The 27,960-nt window shown below is 36.6% G+C and overlaps 4 protein-coding genes across 9 annotated transcripts; all 4 read left to right on the top strand.

Annotated features, from left to right (window-relative positions):
* The first annotated feature begins 1,795 nt into the window (after positions 1-1,795).
* On the top strand, positions 1,796-7,549 carry LOC108200077 (uncharacterized). Of its 3 annotated transcripts, none has more exons than XR_010286440.1 (6): positions 1,796-2,752; positions 2,944-3,051; positions 3,223-3,426; positions 3,586-5,471; positions 5,898-7,227; positions 7,330-7,549. XR_010286440.1 is itself a non-coding variant. In XM_064083183.1 (6 exons), exons 1-6 carry the CDS (start codon positions 2,511-2,513, stop codon positions 6,427-6,429), a joined length of 2,823 nt encoding a protein of 940 aa, XP_063939253.1. In that variant the 5' UTR covers positions 2,370-2,510; the 3' UTR covers positions 6,430-7,549. The 3 variants fall into 3 exon arrangements, 2 of the variants coding, with proteins under 2 accessions (XP_017223627.1, XP_063939253.1); XM_064083183.1 differs by having other exon boundaries at positions 2,370-2,523; positions 2,673-2,752; positions 5,898-7,549; XM_017368138.2 differs by having other exon boundaries at positions 5,898-7,549.
* Positions 7,550-8,519: 970 nt separating this feature from the next.
* Positions 8,520-12,065, top strand: LOC108198504 (endoglucanase 5). Of its 2 annotated transcripts, XM_017366258.2 has the most exons (10): positions 8,520-8,924; positions 9,009-9,221; positions 9,776-9,976; positions 10,066-10,152; positions 10,225-10,389; positions 10,499-10,622; positions 10,708-10,871; positions 10,972-11,332; positions 11,425-11,490; positions 11,587-12,065. In XM_017366258.2, the coding sequence occupies exons 1-10, from the start codon at positions 8,709-8,711 to the stop codon at positions 11,874-11,876; spliced, it is 1,887 nt and encodes a 628-aa protein (XP_017221747.1). In that variant the 5' UTR covers positions 8,520-8,708; the 3' UTR covers positions 11,877-12,065. The 2 variants fall into 2 exon arrangements, with proteins under 2 accessions (XP_017221747.1, XP_063939601.1); XM_064083531.1 differs by having other exon boundaries at positions 10,066-10,389.
* On the top strand, positions 11,852-22,299 carry LOC108198503 (probable metal-nicotianamine transporter YSL7). Of its 3 annotated transcripts, XM_064083530.1 has the most exons (9): positions 11,852-11,991; positions 14,448-14,531; positions 14,675-14,838; positions 15,157-15,254; positions 15,350-15,484; positions 15,598-15,787; positions 15,916-16,261; positions 21,338-21,501; positions 21,661-22,299. In XM_064083530.1, exons 2-9 carry the CDS (start codon positions 14,486-14,488, stop codon positions 22,264-22,266), a joined length of 1,749 nt encoding a protein of 582 aa, XP_063939600.1. In that variant the 5' UTR covers positions 11,852-11,991; positions 14,448-14,485; the 3' UTR covers positions 22,267-22,299. The 3 variants fall into 3 exon arrangements, with proteins under 3 accessions (XP_063939600.1, XP_063939599.1, XP_063939598.1); XM_064083529.1 differs by lacking the exon at positions 11,852-11,991 and having other exon boundaries at positions 13,743-14,531; positions 14,675-14,796; XM_064083528.1 differs by lacking the exon at positions 11,852-11,991 and having other exon boundaries at positions 13,748-14,531.
* A 633-nt stretch (positions 22,300-22,932) lies between these two features.
* Positions 22,933-27,344, top strand: LOC108199795 (eukaryotic initiation factor 4A-3). The gene is made up of 8 exons (XM_017367772.2): positions 22,933-23,361; positions 24,342-24,582; positions 24,726-24,806; positions 25,240-25,347; positions 25,730-25,849; positions 26,319-26,486; positions 26,719-26,805; positions 26,957-27,344. The coding sequence occupies exons 1-8, from the start codon at positions 23,048-23,050 to the stop codon at positions 27,068-27,070; spliced, it is 1,233 nt and encodes a 410-aa protein (XP_017223261.1). The 5' UTR covers positions 22,933-23,047; the 3' UTR covers positions 27,071-27,344.
* Positions 27,345-27,960: the final 616 nt, after the last annotated feature.

Raw genomic sequence — 27,960 nt, 5'->3', positions numbered from 1 at the left:
CTGTTATTATGAATCCTAATGTTATATGATATAGTGATTTAATATGTATGGACGAATAAAATACAATATTTTGGATATTATAACCCCGAATTTTGATATCCCGCTCTTTTTTGATAAATTTGTCAATTGAACTGTTTTGTAAACCAGGTGTTAACACTCAATACCACAATTTTCAAAAAAATACCTCAAATAATATCTTATAACGTTATGTCACTTAGTATTTATAAATCTTCCTTCCAAAAACGCAAATGCTACATAATTAAATCTATCATATTTAAGCCCAAGCTATAAGACACATTCAAATTCTAAAATCTCTAAATGTCACTTAATATAATACTATAAAATAATATTACTTTAACCGGTGTTGGAACCAAAAGAAATCAAAACTCATCTGATTTGTTTAAGTATTATATCATGTAATATTTTATAATTATAAAATATAAACTATAAGAATACACTATCTCGTATTTTGAAGTGGTATTAAGACCAATTTTTTTTTTTTGCCACATATTAAGACCATATTTTGATCACATGATATCTATTACATTTCGACTTCAAAACAATGTTGGGAAATCCCGAATCATATCTAATCAGTGATCTACTGATTGAGGATTACTTGAAAATCGGGATTAATCGGACGGAAACGACACTTTTCTGTAGAACTTTTCTCGTATAAACCTATATATATAGGCGTACCTGATTAAGGTACTGTTTGACATTCATGTTACATACAACAACAATATTTTTTTTTGAAAAACATGTGAAAAACTGTTTGGTAAATCTAAAAACAATTTTTTCGAACAAAAACTTTTAGTTAAAATCTCGTACTTTTAAAAAAGTTGATTTTCAATTTTTGAAACAAAATATTATAAATTTCATCATGAAACCTTACCAAAAATATTTTTCTTTATATATTATAACTCAAAATGAGCATATATAAAAAAAGATTACGATAAGTATCTGATTTTTATAAAACAATTTTCTTATCTTCAGCTCTTCCGATAATACATCAATTTGTAACATCCCTTCGAGCAAGTCCAATGCAAGATGCAAAATAGCTATAGCTATTGCTATAATTTAGCACTAAAAAGTGTTTTTTATTGCTAAAATAGAACTTCAACTCCAATGCTAGATGCATTTTGCATCTAAATAATTTCAAATTTAAGTAACTTTAGTCCCTCTCTCCTAAACTTTATTAAAAGTTCACCACTATACATACCAATTATAGTTAGTTGATGATGTGGTATGGATGCATAAATGCATCCTTGGTTTTAAATTTAGAACCAAGGATGCATATATGCATATTTGCATCCAAATATAGAACCCCATTGGAGTTGAGATTTTTAGCATTTGATTTCAAATTATAGAAATAGCACCACTTATAAGAGCAAGTCCAATGCTAGATGCTATATATCTATTGCTATTGCTATAATATAGCACCAAAAAGTGTTTTTTGGTGCTAAAATAAAACTTGCACTCCAATGCTAAGTTCTATAACTAGTTTCAAATTTAACCAACTCATCAACTTTTACCTAACTTTTATATAGAACCAACTCATTAACTTTTACCTAACTCATTAACTCATTAACTAGTTTCCAATTTCTAGTTATTGATGATGTGGCAACATGGATGGATCCATCCTTGGTTTCAAATATAGAACCAAGGATGCATCTAAGCATGAATGCATCCAAATATAGCACCCCTTTGGAGTTGAGTTTTTTTACTTTTGATGCTATAATATAGTAATAGAACCAAGTATAACATTGCATTGGAGTTGCTCTACATTGCATTGGACTTGCTCTTCCAGAACCTAACACTCATAACTCATTTGTTTGATTCTATTCCCAAAATCAGTCATATATATTCGGTTTTAGTTCATTAAAATTGAAATTAAACCCGTCGTTTAACGGAAATCGGAAATCGGAAATCGGAAATCGCCTCCTTAGAACAGAACGAACTCGAGTTCAGTTCACCGGTACGGCACAGCCGGGGAGCGTCGCTCCATTCTCATTCTCGATTCTTATTATCATCACGATTCAAACGCCCCCAAATAATGGAACGAATTCCAGCAGCATGTGCAATGGAATGGAGCATCGAGCTCGAGAAATCACTCCGCTCAACAACTGACAAATCTCTCAAAACTATTAAACAACTCGAGTCAAAACTCAATTGGTGGAACAGTGAACCCAGGTTAACAGCCGCAGAGTACAATTTCTTTAACCTCCTCCCCGGAGAAGATAATCTCTACGCTAATGCGATACTTTTTCGGCTTATTGATGCGTTTAGTAGGCGCGATAAGCATTTCAAATTGTGTATTGCGAAAGTTTTTATGTCGGAGTTTAAGCATCGGAAGAAGAGGGGGAGTGCGGATGGGGTTTTGTCGAGAAATCGGTTTGTTAATTATTTGGAATTGTTTAGGAGAGTTAAGTTGGTTTTCGAGATTGGGGATGTTGAAGTTAGGTCATTGTGTTTGAGTTTGTTTGGGTGTTGGGCGAATTTTGCACACGATAATGCGGAAATTAGGTATATAATTCTGTCCAGCTTGGTTTCGGGTGATGTTTTGGAGGTTAAGGCCGCTTTGTTTGCTGCTGGATGCTTTTGTGAATTGTCGGAAGACTTTGCCTGTGTTGTTTTGGAGATGGTGGCTAATATGGTTTCATCGTGTCATGTAGCGGAGGATGTGAAGATTGCGGGAGTGCGGTGTTTAGCTAAAGTCGGGTACTCATATACACTCGCAATTAAAGCTTATGAGGTTGGACTTCTGTGTTTCTTGTTTCCTCTTCCTGGAAATGCTTGCATAAGTTTATAGTATGTTTTGAACTTTCCTCGTATTCATTAGGATGATATAACTTGTTTATAATGTGAAATAAACCAAGTTTGAATATCTGATATATATTGTTGAAATGTTTCATTATGTTCGATACTTATGAAAATTCATTGCAGACAGGTCTAAAGTTGCTCTCAGATTCCTCTGAAGGGGACCTCTCTGTTGCCATGCTAATCTCACTTTCGAGGATTGCTGTCAAATCAAGGCTATTAACTTCTACACAGGTATATATTCATTTCTTTTATAATGTACCATTTAGAGTTATTTGTTTGTTTTTACTACTGTTTTCCTTCAAGGCATATCTTTGCTTTGATTAATAGAAACTGCTATATATTTAGAAGAGATTTGTATTATATTAGGTAACTTATATGATGCATGGATTGACTGTTGTGCAGGTGAAAGTGCTCTTTTCATTTTTAAGCCAAGATAGAACATTCGCTTTACAAGCAACATCATTAAAATGTCTGCGGTACATTGTAGCAAGAGGTTCACATAATTTTCAAGCAAGTATAGATGTAGTCAGGATGCTATTATGCAGGCTGAGTGAATCTACAATTCCATCAGCCTTGCAATGTGATGCTCTTCAGATTTTGCACAAGGTAATTTGTTATGTTTATATATTTACAAATTCTGTGTTTGTCCTTGCATAAAAATCAAAACGAAAATTTAAGCTGATATGGTGGTTAGACTAACACTATGTGAATGGTTGAATTATTGAATATACTTTCTAACATTTGGTAAAATTTTATAAACTGCAGATCATTTTACTAAATGTTTTCAGTTTTTCCTACCATGACATGCTTGAACTGCTTTCTGAGTTGTTGGTGGTCGTTGAGAATGATATTCAATCCTCCACATTTCTGAACAGCGTCTTGTATGTTCTAGTAGATATATATTGCAAGTTCGTGGAAAGAGCAGATTCAAAGGTAAATGGAGAAAAGCTGCATCATCTGGAAAGAGCGGATCCAAAGGTAAATGGAGAAGAGCTGCATCGTCTGGAAAGAGCAGGTTCAAAGGTAAATGGAGAAGAGCCGCATCATCTGGCATCACGGATGATCTCTTCCATCGTTTATAGAATCTTCTTGGTAAAGGAAGTATCAGAAGTAAAAAGTTTGCTAAACCTCCTAATTCACCTAGTTCAAACACCTATGGTTCTTGCTGGTCTGGTGCTGGAAAAGATTATTGATTCTGTTAAATTGATGAGCAAAGGGAAAAGAACTTTGTCAAGTCATGGGACTGAATATGGAGAAAAGCTTATGTTATATATTTGCGAAGTTTTAATTTACTGCCTTGATAAAGTGGACAAAACTGGCGTCTTGACTACTGAAGTCCATGCCCCAATGAAGCTTCTAGTGGAAGATGCACATAGGTACAACTCATTTGACTGTAATACCCGCATAGTCTCTTCCGTCTTGTATATGTCTTATATTGCACATAGTTGCTTGTTGAACAATATCAAAGAAACTGACAATTTTAATAAGACGGGGGCATCTGATCAGAGCGACTTTGTTCAGCTTGCAATTTCAACCCTTAAGTGCTCCAGTGAACTTTTGACAAGGAAGGATAACTGGTTGGCTTACAAAGCTGGAAAATCTGCTGCATGTCATGGAACCTGGTTTGTAGCTGCTTTTATATTCCGCAAACTAATAAAATTGGCTCAATCTCATTCTTGTGTCTCATGGTTGAACTTGTTGGCGGATTTCACTCATTCTGAGATGCAACTCCAGTTTCTTCTTTTCCCAAAACAATGCTCTGACTTGTGGACCTATTTAGAGAGTCATGGGATCTCTACTTCCACTCTGGGCTCAGCTAACCATCATGATATTATTGTTAATGCCTGTAAGATCCTTCACTCTTCAGAGGAAGTGCTAAATTTAACCAGCAGATCTGCTATTTGTTTTAGCTTCCAACATTGGTTCATATCCCTGAGATTATGTATTCTGGAAAATGTTGTTGATATGTTTAGACTTTTGGATTCCATCAGTGATGCCAAAGACCATAACAACCAACATACAAAAGAAATTCATTTGGTCGAAAATTCACAATGCTCTCAAACTTTGAACTCCTTGGTGCATCCTCTCACTCAGATATCATTAAATTTCAAGAAGCTAGCACAAGAACTTGACTTGATTGCCATATCATTTTTTGGTATGGATAACAAAAGTGTACTGATTATTTCAGCATTAGCATTGAGTTGTTCATTGTTGGCATTTAGTGTTGGATTTGTTCTTTGTATTCCCAGTATGCAAGCTATGAACTGTTTTACACATTTCGGTTCAGCAAAGTGCAAGGACAGTTTATATCCGATGCTTATACTAGATCTTTTAAACCGCTTGTGGCATGTAGATCGTGAAATCAGTTCCAAGCTCGTGTTGCTTTTTGATGGGTGTGGACCGCCTAGGAGCTCTCATACCCCGCAACCCAAAAATCATATATGGGACACTGGTTATAAAACAAGAAATTTAGTTACACTATGTAGTTTTGCTGTTGGACAAGCTGTTGGCTTGCAAAATGATGTAAACAGACTACATAACAATACTATCTTACCGCAACAGGCTATTGATGGCTTCCATCTTCTGTTGAACATTACCAAGGAATGGATGCAAATTCCCTTTCTGACTCCCAGTTACTTCTTTCACATAAGGTATGGTATCTATCAGCTATTATCTGAAGTTCCAACTCTTAATTCATCAGGACAATTTGTTCATTTAGGATAAGATTACATGTAGTGTTTCCTCTGCATATAATATAATATTTTCTGTTAATGCTAATTTGCGTCCTATATATCTTGGTTGATGTAAGCATATTCGAACATTAAAGGAGTTTATTATTAGTATTTACAATCCCTTGCAGTGCACGTCTAGTATAGTAGTCTATGTGTTTATAGTTGTATACATATATAATGTTTGCCTATAAATTCCTTGTTTTACTTGGCACAAAAGAGTGTGTGTTTACATGCGCGCATGTTTCTATAACACAATAACCCCCTGCCCTCTTTTCTGTCTTTATTTTTTCTAATAGCTTGCTAACATTGTGACGTTAAATTGATCAATTTCATGTATTTGTCCAGGTCTCCTGTATCTTCTCAGCTATTTACTTCAAATATAGATGCAAGACATGGAGATGGATTATCTATTTGTAAAGGGTCTCATCTTTCGTTGAATCTTTGCCTTCAGTTGAGAAACATGCCACAAGATCTGTCATCACGGCTGCCCAAGCTGTACTGTGTCCTCTCTACTAATGCATCTTTGCAGGTACCCTGTCCTATTAAAGGAGAAGCTAAACCAAAATTAGGTTTTCAAGATTGGAGAACTGATGATTTAATAGATATGAACAAGAAACTATATCAATACGTGATAGGGCACAAGAGCAAGACAACTCTGCATGGTAGTGATGATTCTGATGATTGCCAAAATCGGGAGGTGTTGATGTGTTTTGAAACTAACATGAAAGGTCAAGGGTTCTCAACCTGTTTACTGGATGTCTCTGATTTTCCTGTTGGTTCATACAGAATTAAATGGCATAGCTGTGGTATTGACAGCCAGGGTTCCTATTGGAGTCTTCTTCCTTCAAATTCCGGTCCGATATTTACTGTACATTGATCTTTTTTCTCTTGTCCAATGATTCCATTCTGGTCCACAAAAGCTTGCATAATCCAGTTGATGTTCCATATCATGGTCATTTTGATTTATGCCTTCATGGATTTTTTTTTGCAATGGGTCGTAATGGTATGATGGCTTTCGATCTAAACAAAGAGGTTTTTGTTTGCCACATTAAGCTTCCCTTCATTTCTTTTAATGCACGCTTCACTGACTTCAATGATTCTTTTGCTGTCTATATGTTCGAATTTTGGAGAGTAAGATTAAATTGTGGACACTAGATGATGAGGCATGCCTTCGTGGTAGTGGGGTTGAGGTATCATGGACGTTAATGCTGAGTACTGACGTAGGTGTGGAAGTAGTAGCTGTTGAGGGCCTTTTCAACAATGTTGAATTTTTAGTCATGGCTGGAAGTGGTGAGTGGTTATTGTATGACCCTAAAAAGAGGACTAGAGGGGTTCCTCATGCTCCTGTTCTTAGAACTTGTCAAAATTTTAAATTTGGAGAGAGCCTATTTTTTGTTGCAGGATCCAAACGAGTTGAGTGGACTCTGTCATATTCAAGGTTGCAAGATGAGTCGGGCTCGGGTGTGGAAATTGATGAATAATGTATCCTCATTTTATTACAAAGAAGACTACTGTGCACTGTCTGCTTCATGCGAAAGGGGTGGCCACAAGGGAGGTTTAAGTATGCTTATCCTTGCCCCAATTTTATCAGAGTATCTTTCCGTTATCAAAGTCTGATACAACTAGTCGAGCTTGTATCAACACTATTTAACTTTTAGTATGCTACTGGTGTGAGGTGTCTACGTATCCGTTTCCAGAAACTCAGCCTCTGGCAGGCACTCTACTAGTTTGGTAATTTAATACTAGTCTTGTAAAGAATGCTATGGTTTGCTTTTAGATGTCGAACCTTTCCTGAAGGTCCCAGTACCTGACCGAACCCAACAGAAGAAACAGATGTTATGTACTAATTTGAAAATTTTCAAATGTTATATATGTTGCGAATATTATAAACAAGCCTTGCCTTTTTTTAGATGTATTCGAACAAAGACAGCCCCTATCTTGCAAGGGCTTTTTACACAAGCTTATATTGTTGTTACCGGAAAGTCGAGATTCTTGTAGATTGGGCGGCTGTTAGGTCCTTTTTATTATAATTTCGAGCAATAATGTCTCAAATATTACGTTCGGATAATATGACTTCAAATATCATTTTGTAACGATATATCATTTAGCATTTATATATATATATTTTATAAAATGACAGAAACACTATATCCTGTAACGTTTATTATTTCATAGCCCAAGTCCATAAGAAGATACCGGCAAATCCTAGAAATCATAACATCAGGTGATACAAAGGTATTTAATGTTACATCATTTAGTGTTTTATTATTATAAACCCATCTAGGGTCGCGCTCAAGAGAGAACCGCTCCTTAAAATAGAACCATAGAACTCCTAAGTTTCTGCTGCAGAACCCTAATTTTTAAATAGATTTTTAGGATCTAAATCTAAATACATGTTTTTTCATCGTTGTGTGTGTTCAAAATTTTTTTTAAAATATAATACCTTTTTTTGCATGTGAAGTTCTGCTGCAGACCCTAACTAATACTTAAGTTCTGCTGCAGAACCCTACAAGGGTTCTATGGTTCTCTCTCTAATATTATAATGTTTTAATGAGGTATATGATATTTAAAAACATTCAATTTCAGATTATGATATTAATGGTTTTTTCTCTGAAGTCGGAGATTTAAGATTATGAACATGATTGGATAATGCCCAAGTATATTCATGCGTTGATGTTTGATATTTACAAACATAAAATATAAGATGATTCACCACCATTTTTATGTATGTCGCACGTTTCCTATAGATTATAGTTGATTTCTTGAGTATCAAAATCATATAAAGTCAACTTTAAAATTTAGATCAAGATAGAGAATAAGGATTTCACACCACGTAATGTCATAATGCTGCATGCAATATAATAATATTATAATATCTTCACCAAACTCACCAGACACCAATTTTAGAACTACACCACCTTATAAAATCAGCCTCCCTAACCATATTTGTCAAAAGTACTTAACAGAACGTGCATAGCTCTATCTTCTGCTTGTCCTCTCAAATCCCAACAATTTTCTTATCAACGTGAAGGCTACTACCATTATCATTCCCTTTTGTCATTCATGCAGGGCTTGAACATATAAATAGATGCTTTAACACTGTGAATTATACAGAAGCTTGAGGACATTTCATATATCATAGCAAGGAGTAATAAAATGGTGAATGCTGTAGCGTGTTCTTGTGCATTAGTCCTTGTGATTCTAGTTGGATTGCAGGGGAAAAGTAGTGTCTTTGCGTCGGGGTTTGATTATGCAGATGCCTTTGACAAGAGTTTGTTGTTCTTTGAGGCACAGAGGTCTGGGAAATTGCCTTCCACTCAACGTGTTAGATGGCGGGCTGATTCTGGCCTTTCTGATGGTTTTAAGCAAGGGGTAAGTTTCTATTTTTGAACTGATCCAAATTTTTTGTTATGTAATGGTCTATAGTCTATAGTTTACGCGTGTTTGGTGATGCAGGTGGACTTGGTGGGAGGGTATTATGATGCAGGAGATCATGTGAAGTTTGGGCTGCCAATGGCTTTTAGTGTGACAATGCTGTCATGGGGAGTTACTGAGTTTCGAAAAGAGATCACAGGACAGAATCAGATGGGGAACACTTTGGCTGCCATCAAATGGGGGACTGATTATTTCATCAAAGCTCATCCTCAGCCTAATGTTCTTTGGGCACAGGTCAGTACTGTTAAGACATTCCCCCTCACTTTAAAGCCCATTTATGGGTCGAGAGTGGAACAAGGGCGCCCATCTTTGGGGCATAAACTTGCCTTCATGAGTTGAGCTCTGATACCATGTTAAGTTACCAATTCTCTCAAAACCGTAAGGTGTTGGGAGGAGTGTTTACCAGGATCATATTATATTCTAACAAGTACATCCAAATTTTTAATCTTTTCGAAAATTCTTTATCACTGCACAGTGCACACCACTAGTTTTCATCATTCCTGCAAGTAGATTTCCATTTCCTTCCTACCCCAACAACAATTATGGAAAACCTCGTATAGCTCACACTGTTTTCTTTCCTACCACTGTACATTAGTTGATTGAGTGAAAGATGAATATATACACTTATGCAAGTGTGGTCACCTATAATCACCTAAAATATGTACATTCATCAATTACTTTTACAAGTAGACGGATTTTTGAATTATGTCGTGTTGGGAAGGAACTGTGATTTATTGAATTCAAGATTATATTAGAGCAATTGACTAACTTTGGTCGAAATAATTCAGGTAGGGGATGGAGATTCTGATCATTATTGTTGGGAGCGAGCTGAGGACATGACAACCTCAAGGACTGCTTATAAACTTGACACTAAGAATCCTGGATCAGATCTTGCTGGTGAAACTGCAGCTGCCTTTGCTGCAGCTTCTTTAGCATTCAAGCCTTACGACTCTTCCTACTCTAATCTTTTGTTAGTGCATGCTAAACAGGTAAACTCTACAATAGAGTTGGACATCACTTTTATATAAATAAATTCTGTAGATGCCAGAAACTTAATTTTTATTTATTTTTTGGGCAGCTGTTCTCATTTGCTGATAGATTCAGGGGACTGTCCATCAACTCCATCCCGAATTCCAAGAAGTTCTACGCATCATCTGGTTATGAGGTTCGCCACTGGAACTTACTGATCACTTTCTGTATATTCTTCTATCAGACTAACATTTTTCATCAATTAAAGGATGAATTGTTATGGGCTGCTGCATGGCTTTATCAAGCAACCAAGGAGGAGTACTACTTGAAGTATGTGGTGGATAATGCTGTCTCCATGGGTGGAACTGGCTGGGCAGTCAAACAGTTTTCTTGGGACAATAAATATGCTGGTGTCCAGATTCTCCTATCGAAGGTATGCAGTGAGATATTCAACAAAAAATACGCGTCTCAGATCATCTGAAAGTACCTGATTATATTTCAAATTAGGTTGAGCTTCTTTTGACATTGCACACTGGGTGCAGGTATTATTGGAGGGAAATGGAGGAGCATACACATCCACCCTAAAGCAATACCAGGCCAAGGCAGATTATTTTACGTGTGCTTGTCAACAGAAAAATGATGGCTACAATGCCCCAATGACCCCTGGTATGGTCTAAGTTCTCTAGGTGTTTGTTGAGTACTTTTGAAAGCTTGGCTAGAAGTATTAACATCCTCTGCTGTATGTAACTAGGCGGACTACTATACATAAACGACTGGAACAATCTGCAGTACGCAGCATCAGCAGCTTTTCTTCATGCTGTTTACGCTCAGTATCTCTCAGCTGCAAATGCAATGGTCAAGTGTCCAGATGCCCTACTCAAACCTCAAGATCTCCTCAATTTTGCTAAATCACAGGCATGCCCTTACAATACATTACTTCTGACATTAACGCACATTTTCATTTTGCTCAACTTTTTCTGGAACAAAATTTTGATTTTTGTTGATTTTGTTATAGGGTGATTACTTACTAGGGAAAAATCCAAAGTCCATGAGTTATATAGTTGGCTATGGACAAAACTACCCGAATCACGTTCACCACCGTGGTGCTTCCATTGCATCGACATCAGTTCTCCATTCTGCAGTTGGATGTGTGCAAGGATTTGAGACTTGGTATCGTCGTACTGAGAGGAATCCCAACATTATATATGGAGCATTGGTTGGAGGTCCTGACAAGAACGATGAGTTCATTGATAGCCGTTCCAATTATGAACAAACGGAGCCTACAATGACTGGTACTGCTCCTCTTATAGGACTTTTCTCCAAGCTGCAATCTTTGAGTGGAAAATCAGGAGCAGACTCTTATCATCAACCACCAAGTGAGTACTAAAACATTGATGAGCACCTCAAAATCACATATATTTCAACATTTTGTCGATAGTTAGCTTATGTGTTTCCCCTTAAATTTCAGTTTCCCATCCCAAAGGCGCGCCAGTTCCCCATCCCAAAAGTGCACCAGTAGCTACCCCGAGATCAGGTTAGTTACAAACTTCACCACTAAAGAACAATGGAAATTACAAAATTCTTAACAAAATTTAAGTCGATACTAACTACAAGTACATTTTGATAACAGCTACTCCAGTTGAGTTCTTGCACTCCATAACTAATTCGTGGACAGTTGGCAAAACAAATTACTATCGACACAGAGTGATAATCAAGAACATATCACAGAAGAAGATAACAAATTTGAGGCTGTTGGTTGAAAATTTGAATGGATCTTCATGGGGTCTTTCTCCAACACATGAAAAGAACATCTATGTATTACCGGAATGGCTCAAAGTACTGAAACCCGACTCAGATTGCACCTTTGTTTATATTCAAAGCGGCCCTCAGGCTAAAATCTCAGTTCAAAGCTACAATTAAGTGTTTCAACAGAAGCTCAGGATTCCAGTTATCTATAAAATTATAGATATAATTTTTATCCAAGAAGCTGAAGATTCTCTGTTATAGAAGGTGTTAGTGTGCTCCAATATTAGAGGTGAACTATTTATTTTCTTCTGAAATATTTGAGTTCACATAGAATTTGAATGTAAATTTGAAAATTCAAGGAGATTTTTTTTTATTTGCATTATTTGTTGCAAAGGGAGAGTCCAGTACATGCAAATGTACTCGGTTTCAAAGCACACGACTCATTAACTTTCGAATATCATCAGATTTTAAAAAATCCAACTTTTTCTGAAAAGAATATAATCCAAATAGCTTGATACAAGTTCATAAACTTTTAGTTAATAGAAATTCAAACACAGCAAAAAAGTAAAAAACAAGCCAGCTAACAAAAATACATTGTTTAATGAGTGAATGACAGGCCTGATTCAAGTGCCTGTCAGTCAATAAGATTAAAAATGATTGGACTTCACCAGGATTCCAACGCGTTCTTTCTTATCGGGAAATGAGGAGTATCCGTTACACTACAAGACACGGATAATTCAAGTATTTCTTTATATTGTGCCATTCGTAAGGAATATTATATGTCAATTTTTTACCATGTCACTGCATCTTTAAATTTAGAGTGGTAATGAAATTCTTCTCAACATTAAATGACACCTGTTAACGGAGGAATCTGGTGATAACAAGATTCGGGGAGGGTTGCTGGAACTTGTGGCGGACGATGACGGCGGACGACGGAGTATGGGTGGTGATTTTGGGTTTGGCTGAGATCGTTCAGGGAATCAGGGTTTTCTCACAAGAGCGAAGGAGTATTCGTTCTTGCCAGGGTTGTGACTTATTCCCAAACGATGTGCCTACGTACCCTATTTATAGGGATCAAGCCAGACGTAGTTCTTGGGGAACAAGTAACCTAATCAGAATAGGTTTCTCATTCCCTGGTTCCAGCTATGGGCCACCGCCTCAGATCAGACGGATATGGGCTTCTGGAGCCCAGCCTCCTCCGAGGAGCAGGGAACTAGGTGGGCTGACCAGCACTAGCCCACGTGGACCTCCTCAGATTCAGCCGTATGGGCTAGCCCTCCGTCCTCTCTTAGGGCGAGGCTGATGGTGGGCCTGGGCCCAAGATAAAACAATAATAATTAGGCCTGGGAACCAGGCGTATCTGGTCCTTTCTGCATTGGGCGAGGAAGGTAAGCATTGGGCGAGGTCCATCAACAATGGGCGAGGACCCTCTTGAAGACTTGAGCCGCTAGTCAATGGGCCGCGTAGCCTGATACATGCCTAGGACGAGGGTCCATACTGGGCGAGGACACTAACTGGGAGAGGACTGTCCCGTCGACCTGGGTCCATATGTTACTGGGTCTTCCCTTCCTGGGCTTCGTAGATGGCGAGGCCCATAGAATGGGCGAGGACAATCTCAGAGATTGGCTTTTTCCGTGAATTGAGGCGAGGTCTACGCAATCATCCGCCGAGTTGATATTTGGCCATAACAACACCCACACATGACCATGGAAATGCCGGTCAAGATAATTTATCAAGTCACATACTGACATTAACAGATATCTGTCACATGACCATTTAAATTCCCATGGAATTTCATGCACTCGGTCACCAGTAATCTAGTCTCTGGGTGTTGGTCATCACTGCCATAATTTTCAAAAAAAGCACCCAAATATCATCGTCGGAGAAGATGATTCCGCCTACCATTTTATAATCCAAAATGCTAGATCGTGCGACGTTTATCCTTTTTCTCCTCTTAACGCTACACGAACTAGCGTTTTAAAACACTAAAAGCTATTTCATGTAGTGTTTTACTTCTCAAACGCTAGTTCGTGTTATCTTTTATAATGATTTTCATACCTAAACACAACACGGCTTAGTGTTTTCGTCCAAAAATTAAAACGCTGGATTATCCGGCGTTGATAAATAGTATTTCGGGTCATTTCTCCCGGATTTGTTATTTTGAACATTGCTTGTCGAAGTTGTGATATATGACTCTTGTCTCTAGTCTCCTAGCATCACTACAACTTTTCTTTCACGCATCATGGAAATTAGTATGAAATTTCGGTGACAAGTCTACTACTCTAGCGGATATTCCTCTTCTCTCGGTGATACTAAGACTTGGACCCTTTAACACTCTGTTGCTAGAATAAAAAGGGTCTTCACTAGGCTCCAGAATCTGGTAACCTGTTTATAGTACAATGAATAGTATTCGCGATGATGATGCCATGGAGAATGGTTGCTCCAACGAAAATAGGCACATTTGTGAGCCTGAGGATCAGGTTGCACAAGTAAAAAATGAAGTCGAAGATGAAAAGAAAGAAGTGGAGTCCATTGAGATGATATTCATTGACAAGGAAGTTCCTTCTTGGAAAAACCAGTTAACTTTCAGGGCTTTTGTTGTGAGCTTCGTGCTGGGAACATTGTTAAGTCTCGTAGTTATGAAGTTACACATGACTACTGGCATGATTCCTTCTCTTAATATTTCTGCTGGGCTTTTGGGGTTTTTATTCGGGAAGACATGGACTAAATTCTTGGAAAAACCAGGTACGTCGAAGAAGCCATTTACCAGGCAAGAATATACTATGGTTCAAACATGTGTCGTCGCAACCTGTGGTATTGCTTTCAGTGGTATGTTCTCTTGTCTCCTCATCCTTTTGATGTTGCAAAGATCAAATATCATTTTTACAAAATGTTTGTAGTATTGTTTGTATCAATTTGTTACTATATACTTATATATATACCAGCAACAAATAGTATTTAAATTTGTACAGGAGGATTCGGAAGCTACATGTTTGCAATGAGTGAAGTGACTAGCAAACAGTCAATGGGAACTAATGATCCTCAGAACACGAAGAACCTGAGTTTGGGCTGGATCATTGGTTTTCTCTTCACTGTTAGCTTCATTGGCCTCTTCTCGCTGCTACATTTTAGAAAGGTTGGAAACGAGTTGTTAGACATAGCTGTTTGGTAAACCTAAAAGCAGCTTTTTCCAGTTTTTAGCTGAAAAGCTGCTTTTGCAGGTCCCATGCTTTTGGAAACAGCTGTTTTTCAGCTTTTGCGGGAGATTTCACTTAAATCAAACTATGCAAATATATTATAAAAAAAAATCCACACAATAATCTGATTCTACAAGAGTACCTTTTTTTCCAAAAAAATTTCTAACAACACAACAGTTTTTAACAGCACTGCTAAACAGAGCCATAACTTAGATTGCATTTCACTATAAACAATTAAAGGTTGATTTGTTCCTCAGATTATGATCATAGACTACAAACTTGTATATCCAAGTGGTACTGCAACTGCTCACCTTATTAACAGCTTCTACACACCTAAAGGTGCAAAGCTGGCAAGGTAATACTTTCGACACTTATTTTCTCTGTTTAGTTACTCTCGCGTACAAAATTATGAATCTGATTCTCTGTGCTTTCATGAATGCTATATACCAGGAAACAAGTGAAAGTCTTGAGCAAATTTTTATCCTTCAGCTTCTTGTGGGGTTGCTTCCAATGGTTCTATACCGCTGGAAGTAATTGTGGAATTGCTAGTTTTCCTTCTCTAGGATTTGAAGCGTATAACAACAGGTGATCGCCATATCTTCTCCAGAACGAAGAAAAGTAAACTTGATTGGCTGGTCCTTTCAGTTAACACAAAAGATTATCTTAAGTTATTCTTAATCTTTTTTGCTATACAACAGGTTTTACTTCAATTTCTCAAGGACTTATGTTGGAGTAGGAATGATTTGTTCATACATAACAAACATATCTTTGTTAGTTGGAGCAATATTTTCATGGGGTGTGATGTGGCCCCTCATCAGAACAAAAGAAGGCGGCTGGTATGAGTCCGGTCTCCCTTCAGATAGTCTTCAAGGAATACATGGTTATCGGGTAATGGATGAAAAGAAAGTAGTTTCTAGTTATTTTTTTATTTTCATTATCCCAATTTGTAAGGATCTCCATTTTCCACCAATTTCTTTATTGAAATACAGAACTAATATAGCTTATCTGAATTGCAGGTTTTCATTACAATCGCTGTGATACTAGGAGATGGGCTCTACAACTTCTTTAAGGTATCAAGTAAAAATATAACAGGATTAGCTTGCCAACTTCGAAACAAAAGTTCTGCCAATATACTTCCAGTCGCAGATGCCTCCCCTGAAGAAAAAGTTTCCTCTTTTGATGACAAACGTAGAACTCAATTCTTTCTCAAGGACCAAATACCATCATGGTTTGCCCTTGGCGGCTATGTCATAATTGCTTCCATCTCTACAGCAATCCTTCCTCAAATTTTCCATCAACTCAAATGGTACTATGTCTTAATCATCCATGTCTTCGCGCCTGTGCTAGCTTTCAGCAATGCATGTTAATTTCTGCTTTTAGAGAGTTATGGAGGAGTAGTGAGAGAGGAGAAGAATGATGAAAGAGAAGAAGTGGTTTCATTTCACTAAACAACAGAGTATATATACAAGCAGAATAGTGGAAAACTAACTAGCTCTAACTAACCTACAACTAATTGACAGCTGGAATATGTACAACTAATTAGCTGTGACATGTAGCTAACTAATACTACCAATAGCCTCCCTCAAGTTAGGAGGTATCTGAGAATCAGATAATCCTAACTTGGAGCATAAATCTTGCAACTGTGGAGACGGCACAATCTTGGTTAAGATATCAGCTAATTGATGCTTTGTAGGAAGATAAGAGAGCTGTAACAATCCTTCAAGAACTTTATCACGAGTGAAGTGGCAATCGACCTCAATGTGCTTCGTTCGTTCGTGAAACACTGGGTTCTTTGCAATGTGTAAAGCTGATTGATTGTCACAATGGAGAGTGACTGGAGAAAGACCAGAAACACCTATTTCTTCTAGAAGTCGAACGACCCAAGTGACTTCAGAAGCAGCTGCTGCCATAGCTCGATATTCCGCCTCAGAGCTTGACTTTGAAACTGTGGATTGCTTCTTCGACTTCCAGGAAATAGGAGATCCTCCTAAGAGAAGAACATAGCCTGTTACAGAACGTCTGGTATTTGGACAAGATGCCCAATCAGAGTCTGAAAAGGCTTGGAGAGTGAGTTTTTCTGGACCTTGAAGTTTGATTCCCTGCCCAGCAGTAGAAGAAATGTATCGTAGAGTATGATGCAAGGCTTGGAGATGAGATGTTCTAGGATTCTGCATAAATTGGCTGAGGCACTGTACAGTGTAACTTAAGTCAGGCCTTGTATTGGTCAAAAAATTTAATTTGCCTACATGGGACCTGTAAGTTTCAGGGTCTGATAACAAATCACCATCATCAGCATGTAATTTGAGATGTATAGGTAGTGGTGTGACAGCACGCTTGGAGAGATCCATATTACATCCTTGTAATAACTCTTTAGTAAACTTGTTTTGGCTCATGACAATTCCATCAGTGAAGTAAGTAACTTCAATACCTAAGAAATAATGCAGTACACCAAGATCTTTTATGCTGAATTTATCGTGAAGATCTTGCTTTACTGATTGAATGTGCTCGAGATTACTTCCAGTGAGAATAATGTCATCCACATACACAGCTAGAATTGTGATATCAGTTCCATGCTTGTAGATGAATAAACTGTAATCATTTCTAGACTGAGTGTATCCTTGTAGCAACAATGTATCAGTCAGTTTATCGAACCACTGTCGAGATGCTTGTCTCAACCCGTAAAGAGATTTTCTTAATCGACAAACAAGATTATATGGGTTTGGAACACCCTCAGGTACTGTCATGTAAACTTCCTCTAGCAGATCTCCATGGAGGAATGCGTTATTAACATCAAGTTGGTAAAGTTTCCAACGTTTACTAGCAGCCAAAGATAACAAACATCTCACTGTGGTCATCTTTACCACAGGTGAAAAAGTCTCTGTAAAATCAATTCCAGGTTTCTGATTGAACCCTTTTGCTACCAAACGAGCTTTGCATCGTTCTAATGAACCATCTGCATTTAATTTCACTTTGAAAACCCAACGACTACCAATGGCTTTCTTGCCGGGTGGCAAAGGAACAAGATCCCATGTTTTATTATGTTCAAGAGCTGTAAGCTCTTTCTCCATAGCTGCAACCCAAATTGGATTAGCAGCAGCTTCTGAATATGATGTAGGCTCAGCAATGACAGACTGTTGTGATAAAAAGGTAAAATGGGATGGAGGCAAACAAGTACCATCCACTAAATTGCACCAGTGATCAATTGGGAATTCAGTATGTGTAGCTAGATTACAATAGTAATCAGTCAGATAAGTGGGGGGGTGTTTAGACCTTGAAGATTGTCTAACAGGAGGGTCATTTATCTGAGAATCATGCTGTTCACAATGACTATTGTCATGCTGTTGAGACTCATGCTCATTATGAGTACTATCACTATTATTCTGAGATTCATGGGATGTGTGATGATTTGTATTAGGAGGTTCAACAGGAGTGTCTACAGATGGAACAGAACTGGAAAACTTTGGAAGGAAAGTACTATTTAGAAAATCAGATTTAGATGTATCAGCAATCATGTGAAAAGGAAAAATGGATTCATGAAATACCACATCTCTGGAGACTGACTCTGTGTTAGTCCTGAGATCATAAATTCTATAACCTTTCTGAGAATTAGAATATCCAAGGAAAACACAAGCTGTAGCTCTAGGTTCAAACTTAGACCGATTGACTTTCAGTGTAGAAACATAACACAGACAACCATAAACTCTTAAGTCATCATATGTAGGAAGAGAACCATAGAGTCTGAAATAAGGTGTTTGATTGGCAATGGATTGTAGAGGCATTCTGTTTATCAGGTAAGTGGCACATAAGATAGAATCCCCCCAAAATTTAAGTGGTAATTTGGCCTGAAGTGATAGTGCCCTAGCAGTTTCTAGCAGATGTCTATGCTTTCGCTCCACAACACCATTTTGTTGTGGAGTGTAAGCACATGATGTTTGCTGGAGAATCCCCTTAGTTTTACAAAGTTGAGCAACTAATCCAGCACTAAGCTCTAAAGCATTGTCAGAACGAATACTTAACACAGTTGTCTTAAACTGATTCTCCACATAAGCCAGAAAATTGATCAGAACATCATATACTTGAGATTTGGATTTAAGCAAATGAACCCAAGTAAAACGCGTAAAATCATCCACAATTGTCAGAAATTGAGTACAACCAGAGTGTGATGGGGTTTTGTATGGCCCCCATATATCTAAGTGCAACAATGCAAAAGGTTTTGTACTCTTGATATAGCTAGAAGGGAAAGATTTCCTTACTTGTCTTGCTGCAGGACAAATTTGACAAACAGTAGTATTTACACAATCTTGAACAGATTTAAGAGGTAGTAACAACTGAAGCTTAGAAAATGGTAGATGTCCCATCCGCAAATGCCAGAGTCTTGTGTCCTCTACATCTTTAGAAACAGCTGTGTGACAGAACTTTGATTGATCCTGATTTTGTGTTGTAATAGTATTCTGGACACAATACAAGCCACCTGATAGTCTACCAAGAAGAATCTGAGGCCTTTTCAGAGAATGGCCCTGAATAAAACATTGATCATCAGAAAAAATTATGTTGCATTTCAAATCAGCACATAATTTGTTAACAGAGATCAGTCTGAACTGAAATTGGGGAACATAAAGAACTTTGTGTAAAGTGAGATCATCATTCACTTTCACTGTCCCTATATGTGTCACTTGAACTTTTGTACCATCAGGAATAGTAATAAAACTATCCTTATCATCAACAATATCATAAGAGATGAAACTATCCAGATTAGGACAGATATGATCAGTAGAGCCACTGTCAAGTATCCATTGATGACTCATACCAGCAAGAAGACAGAAATTACCTGCCAGCATTGCAAGTTTAGGATTGTCATTATCTGAATCTGGCTGAATATTCTGTTGACTTAGCAGCTTGAGCAAGTGATTATACTGCTCCATGCTCACAGTATCATTAGAGTTATCAGGTGCATCATCTGCAGAATCTTGCTGTGCCATAGCAGCAAATCCCTTCCTCTGATGTTGTTGTTGTTGTTTAGCTTGGAATCCAGGTGGATAACCATGGATTTTGAAGCATCTTTCAATGCTATGACCAGGAATCTTACAATGATTGCAAAAGTACTTTTTCTTTGATGGATCTGCTGTGTTTCTTGAACCTGTGCTCTTCTGATAATTGGAATTGAATCTTTGACTTGAATTTTGTGGATTGTATTTCTTGTTGTCTGCATAGAATGCCAAAGATTCAGCTGGAACAGTACTAGTAGAGCCACTAGCAATAGACTTATGCTTTTCTTCCTGAGCAAACAGTCTGTAGACTTGAGATATGTTTGGCAGAGGCTGCATCATCAATACATTGCTTCTCACCAAAGAGAAAGCCTCAGTTAGCCTCATCATAAATTGCAAGATCCTCTGTTCTTGTTGTTTTAGTACCAGCCTTTGAGATAATCCACATGTACACTTGTTACATGTGCAGTAGAGTAGTGGACTAGCATCATTTAGTCCTTCCCACAGAGTCATTTTAGTGAAAAACACTGATACAGAATCAGAACCTTGAGTGAGTTCAAACAATTGCTGCTCAAGAGCGTATACTTGTGAAATTGAAGTACAGCCATATCTGTCTTCCAAATCTTCCCAGAGTTCCCTTGCAGTTGGAAAATATTGAACACTCTTGGCAATTGTTTCATCAAGATTATACAATAACCAAGTAATAACCAGATTGTTACATCGTTCCCAACACTTGTACTCAGCAGTAGTAATATCAGGTACATCAATGGAACCGTCAACAAAACCTAATTTGTTCTTAGTGGATAAAGTGAGAATCATAGATCGTTTCCAGCTATGAAATCCATCTCCATTGAATTTCACAGAAACTAGTTGTAAAGTATGAGCATCAGATGGATGAATATAGTAATGACTAGTAGGATCATTATTTGCCATGGATTTTAGGTCAAGAAATGCAATCGAACAATTTGTCAACAAAAACACAATTCAAGAAATCGAAACTCAGAAATTATCAAGAAACAATCTCGATAATGATCAGAACAGCAAGAAACGTCAATTAGAAGTCTCGATCTATGAAATGACAACACAATCTCAACACAATTCAGTAAAATATCTCTTACTGGAGTGAGAAATGACCTGAGAATCTGAAGAACTAATGAAGAATTCGCGATGAAGATGAATGTAGGATCGAGCGATGCACTTATTACGTAATCGCCATTGCTCGCTCTGATACCATGTTAATTTCTGCTTTTAGAGAGTTATGGAGGAGTAGTGAGAGAGGAGAAGAATGATGAAAGAGAAGAAGTGGTTTCATTTCACTAAACAACAGAGTATATATACAAGCAGAATAGTGGAAAACTAACTAGCTCTAACTAACCTACAACTAATTGACAGCTGGAATATGTACAACTAATTAGCTGTGACATGTAGCTAACTAATACTACCAATAATGCATATGGATGTGGACTGACGGACTGGTCACTTGCTTCGAGTTATGGAAAGTTTGCCATTTTCACAATTGGTGCATGGGCCGGAAAAGATCAAGGCGGAGTTCTTGCAGGTCTTGCTGCTTGTGGTGTGATGATGAATATAGTCTCAACAGCTGGAGACCTAATGCAGGTACAAGATCTGTGACATTTGTACTATACTTCATTTCCTCCCACATAATTTTGATATCAAGTTCTAAAAACTAGATAATCTCAAATAATTAGGCAATCACACAAACAATGTAGATTCTAGCCAATTTATATACATAATTTAAGATCCTGTGCAATGCAGGATTTCAGGACCGGGTACATGACCCTTGCTTCACCTAGGTCCATGTTCGTGAGCCAAGTCATTGGGACTGCAATGGGATGTGTGATCTCTCCTTGCGTATTTTGGCTTTTCTACAAGGCCATCGACGATATAGGGACTCCACACTCCAGCTCTCCAGTACCCTTTGCACTTGTATACAGAAACATGGCAATAATAGGAACAGAGGGGATCTCTTCTTTACCCAAAAACTGCCTAAACCTCTGCTATATATTCTTTGCTGGAACAATCATTGTGAATGTTATTCGAGATGTTGTTCCAAAAACATGGGCCAATTATATTCCACTTCCAGTGGCTATGGCTATTCCATTTTACATAGGAGCATACTTTGTCGTTGACATGTCTGTCGGATGCTTGATTCTTTTCGTCTGGGAGAAGATGGACAAAGCTTCTGCCGATGCATATGGCGATTCAGTTGCATCAGGGCTGATTGTTGGAGACGGACTATGGACATTGCCAAGTACAATACTAGCATTGGCTGGGGTAGAGCCTCCTATATGCATGAAGTTTTTATCAAGGAGCACAAATGCTAAGGTTGATGAGTTCTTGAAGACTTCACTGCATATTTGATCTTTCATTGTTTACTTAGAATTCAATTGTCTTATTCATAATTGAAAAAATATAACTCACAAATATGAGAAATAAATGATTAGCAAATTATTTTCAAAACATGAAAATTTACGTATCAAACATCCGGTCTTATAATATGTATCAAACTTCTTTCTTTGAAAGAAATTGTAGTTACCTGAGTCAAATGAATGTTTACGAAGGTTTACAAAATAAATTTTAAAATATGATTGAATTAAGTATATTATTACTGTAAAAATATATCACTTCATATTTTTCTCTACATATTTTCAAAATATGTAATCAATTAACACTATGTTCGTTTATTTCTTTTTTTTTTTTGATCAATGTTCGTTTATTTCTTATATTTGAATTTTCAACGCGTATAACATAATATTAAAATAAAATGTACTTTTACTTCCAATCTAAGTTTTATTACAAACTTTTATTTAATATGAGTTTGATTTTAAATAAATTATAATTAAATATAATTTTATAATAATTTAAAATAAATGTCTAAAATTAAAAACATTTAAAATGAGACAACCTATCATCACAATTACTTCTTTTATCTATAAAATAAGTATAAAGTAGTATTTGCCTACATATTTATTTTTTTAATTTTATAAAATAGGCCGCGTAACAATAATTAAAGTCCCGCTTTACCAACGACACTCTCATTATAAAACACACACACCACAACTTTCAATCAAAAAATAAAAAAGATAAAGCCAACACGCGAAAAAAACTAGGGTTCATCATCATCTCACCACAACACACAACAATGGCGGCGATAGGCGGCCCCTCAGTAATCCCGGCGAACAGATCTCGCCGGTCCACCATGGACGACGAGAAGCTCGTCTTCGAAACCAGCAAAGGCGTGGAGGCCATCCTCAGCTTCGATCACATGGGAATCAAAGACGATTTGCTCCGCGGTATCTACAATTATGGCTTCGACAAGCCTTCCGCTATTCAGCAGCGTGCTGTGCATCCGATTATCTCGGGGAGAGATGTGATTGCGCAGGCGCAGTCTGGGACGGGGAAGACTTCGATGATTGCGTTGACTGTTTGTCAGATTGTCAATACGAGCTCCACTGAGTACGTTTCGATATCTTTTAGAGTTTTCGATATTGTCAGATCTGTGTTTTTCTGTATTTTAAATAACGTGATTATGTCGGTGATTTATTGTTATTTTAGGGCTAATTATAATTTCTGAATTTGTTAGGTTATGTTTGCTAGGGTAATTATATTCAAGTTTTTTAGGGTTAGGACTACGTATATTGCTTGTTTGTTCTGTTGGTTAAGCCTGATTGTTAGTTCGTGAGTTTTAAATTAGGGAGCGCGGAACTGAATAAGTTTTTGTTTTTAGGTTTGATTCTGATCTTGAAACTGGTGGTTAATGTTTGGGGGTTAAAACTAATTATATCGCTCGTTCCATTAATTCTAAGCATAATTGGTGGTTTACGAGTTTCAGAATAAGGAGCAAAAGAGATGAAGTGGAAGTGAATGAGTTTTTCTTTTGTATGTTCTCTCGAGTTTGTGATTACTTGCGAGAGAAAATGGAAAGATGTAAAATTGTGTTCTGCAGTCCCTCTAGAAAAGAGGGATGCATATTTTGGTTTAAATATATTCTTTTATTCTCTTTAATCTTTCCATCTATAGTCTTTGTACTTGTGATTAAAACTAAAAATATGGAGGAAGATAGTGGATGCTATATTATCTCACGTTATTATAGTTTCTTCATCTTTCATCTGTTTCTGTTCTCCAAACAAGCTCAGAACTGACGTCCTTAACTCGACTTTGTGTCTGCTTTTGATATGCTATCTGTGCCTTGGTTGTGTGTGACTTGCATGATGCATTATGCTTTAATGATATATTTTAATTTGCTTACAGAATTTTAGTGTTGTACTCAATTAGGTATTTACATTTGTAGGCTTGTAGTTATTATTAGTTATTAGTACCTGTTAGTATAATCCTATTTAAGCATCAGAACTTGATGTTATAATAGTCTACTCTAGGCATGCTTTTGATTTTAGTCCATTTTAATTTTAATTGTACTATTTGTAATGCATGCACAGGGTACAAGCTTTGATATTGTCACCTACAAGGGAGCTGGCGGCACAGACGGAACAAACAATAAGGGCTATTGGGAATCACTTGAATATTAAAGCCCATGCTTGCATTGGTGGTAAAAGTGTGGGTGAAGATATCAGGAAGTTAGAATCTGGTGTTCAAGTTGTCTCTGGTACTCCAGGAAGGGTTTGTGACATGATCAAGAGGAGATCCTTACGGACAAGAGATATAAAGTTATTGATTCTTGTAAGTCGTTTCTTTTTTTACTTTGATTACTAATATTCATATACTATATTTTTAGACTTCGACAGTATTATACTTTATACCTACCTAAAAGATGCTATCTGTTGAGCTGCTTGACGGTCACTGATATTTTTTAATTCCACCAGGATGAATCCGATGAAATGTTGAGTCGAGGGTTCAAGGATCAGATTTATGATGTTTATAGATATCTTCCACCAGAGCTTCAGGTGATCTCTCTCTCTCTCTCTCTCTCTCTCTCTCTCTCTCTCTCTCTCCGCGGACATAAGGACTTAAATATACATATATATGTTTTGCTCTGGAAGTATATTTAAACTGAGTTACAAGTTACCTTGTATGGAAAAATTAGTAATGAGTAACAAGCTGTTTCTTTTGTACATTATAATTTGTGTATAATGTGTCTGTGAGTGGCATGTGATATGATCTTTACAACTGAACCTCCTCCTTTATACATGAGGCGAAAGCAGTATTGTACACACACAAAGTGTAGATACTATTAGTAATTATATCTGAATTCTCCTTCAAAATTTTTGGATAAGAACTTGCAAGATTTTACCAGTTTGTGCTTGTAAGAGGTTAAGAATGACAAATTTCATGTATTTATCAAAATCAAGATTTTCATTATTTTGAATGTCGTTTTAGGTGGTTCTGATTTCTGCAACTCTTCCTAATGAGATCTTGGAGATCACTAGCAAGTTCATGACAGACCCTGTCCGAATTCTTGTGAAACGTGATGAATTGACCCTGGAAGTAAGTTCTCTTTCTGCTTTCTCTGTCGAACTTTTAACTAATTACATTGTAAATATTAGAAAAGTGTTTTCTCTCTCTTTTATCAAGAAGTGATGTACAGAGATTTACAGTCACAAAGTCCTATCTTTGGAAACTAAACAATGAAACTGAGGAAACTATACTGTAGGATTGTTTAACATGTTAACTAATATTCGTTATCCCTCAAGATCTTCAAACAGATCCTCATCTCATATAAAGATGTATATAAGGATTCATTGAGAAAATACATGTACTGAAAAGTGATGGACGCAGTTGTACTCTCATTTTAGGAACTAGTCAGGAATTTTAATCAAAGTTTATCTTGCAACTAATTTACATCCAACCATGTTTTGTTATGTGGCAGGGAATCAAGCAATTCTTTGTTGCGGTAGAAAGAGAGGATTGGAAGTTTGATACATTATGTGATCTATATGATACTCTCACCATCACTCAGGCTGTTATATTTTGTAATACAAAGCGAAAGGTTTGATCTCTTTATAGTTTTATTGTTATTTTATTTATTGTACATTCTTGTCTTGGTAGTTTCTTTAAAATGTTGGGCCTTTCTCCAAACAAGCACATCTTGAGCTTTATTTTTTAGATTAATTCTTCGCAGGTTGTACTATAGCTTTGTTTCATGACTTCTATCCAAGTTGAAATCTGAATTATAAAGGCTTGTCCAACAATTTTATCATGCCTAGTTGGTCTCTTCTTTTTATTAGTTTATTTTTTATGAATGAAATTAGTTATTAAGATTTGAAGGACACAATCCAAAGATAAGATTTACTAAATTACTAAAATATCTTATTTATCAAGAAAAAAATACCATGTGAAGCAAGTATATGCATTGTTGTACAACATGAACTGGGGGTCAGATAAAAATTATTGACTTATTTGTAGTGGTTCAGTTCTCATCCTGGCAAGGGGTTTAAAGGCTTTATTTATTGGGACAGGTGGATTGGCTAACAATGAAGATGCGAGAAAATAACTTTACAGTCTCATCAATGCACGGAGATATGCCTCAAAAGGAGCGAGATGCGATCATGAAAGAATTTAGGGAAGCTGCTACTCGTGTTCTAATCACTACAGATGTCTGGGCAAGGGGTCTGGATGTTCAACAGGCAAGTCTCACTTAGCTCTTGTCTGGTTTCTTGGTGTTCCAGAAAAAAAGTTCAGCAAAGTTCTTGTTTAACTAGTTATGAGAGGACTTTAAAATTTTACAAAAATATGTTGAAGTTTTCAAAATGCTTATACAAATGATAATGGAAAAGGAACTAGAGCTTCATCCTACTTCTGTGCCTATGATGTTTATTAATTTGGTGATCTCACATTTTGTGTTATGTTTTGGTTTAGGTATCCTTGGTGATTAATTATGATCTTCCAAACAACCGAGAGCTTTATATTCATCGAATTGGTCGTTCTGGTCGTTTTGGACGCAAGGTAACAACTAGTTATTAATTTCTCTTCTAAAAGCCCAATTGACAATTTAAGAACCATTTCTGGACTCTGCTAAATTTTACTATGACATTCAGTTTTTGTTGTACTATGACATTCATATTGTTCATCCAAATCATTGCTTAATGGTTTACAGGGTGTTGCTATCAACTTTGTGAAGACCGATGACATCAAGATACTGAGGGACATAGAGCAATATTACAGTACGCAGATTGATGAGATGCCAATGAATGTTGCTGATTTGATATGACTTGTTAGTTTGTGAAGAAACTTTAAAGAAGTGGGTATTGCTTGCTTGTTGAGTTGAATCGTCAAACAAACTTTTAAAGTATTGCAAGTTTGGTGAAAATACGATCGAGTGCTGATTTGATGTGTCCCAAACTCTGTGTGGCATGAAGCTTTAGCCTATGACTTCTCTGAGTGTAAAATTCGAAGCTATTAAGTGTATGCTATTTTTAATTAATTTCGTTGTTTTTAACTTGAAAATTTGTGAAGTTGTAGAGATTTCTAGCTAGGTTCCCTAACCCTCTTATGTTTATATTTCGGCTGGTAATTTTGACCTAAATTGTTTTGTTCCCTGAACCTGAGCACAACCTTTTTCCTAAGCAGTACATGCTTACTGCAACTGAATATAAAACTCTTTTTTGTTGAATAATATTTTTACATCTATAACTCTGAAATTTAAAACATATTTTCGAATATATTATATTTATATTTTATTAATAGTATTTTGCTTTCCAATGCTCCATCATTTTACCAAGAAGTTGAGAAGGTAATGAATATGCAATCAAAAATAAAATAGTACTTCCTCCAGTTCGGATAAATAATTAGACTTTTTTCATTTTCTCTTGCATAGATCATTAGAATCTTTTCACGTTTTATAAATCATTTGATTTATTTCAAGGAGACTTAAACTTGTTGGTAAAAAAGTAATATTGTTTAAATAAAAACATATCTATTAAATTTTTATTCAGAACAAAAATTATACATTTTAGTTACCGAACCAAAACTCAAGAAATTATAAACAATATTAGTTAAAGTAATGTAAATCGCAACAAATCTTCTCGTAAACACGTAAAACATAAAATTTGGACGATGCAAGATTTTACGAGTATTTTTTCCCCACTCTCTAATACGACA

This window comes from Daucus carota, chromosome 8 (genome assembly GCF_001625215.2).
Source record: "Daucus carota subsp. sativus chromosome 8, DH1 v3.0, whole genome shotgun sequence".
Taxonomy (NCBI): Eukaryota; Viridiplantae; Streptophyta; class Magnoliopsida; order Apiales; family Apiaceae; genus Daucus; species Daucus carota.
Note: the sequence above shows the minus strand (reverse complement) of the source record. Positions and strands in the feature narration are given on the sequence as shown.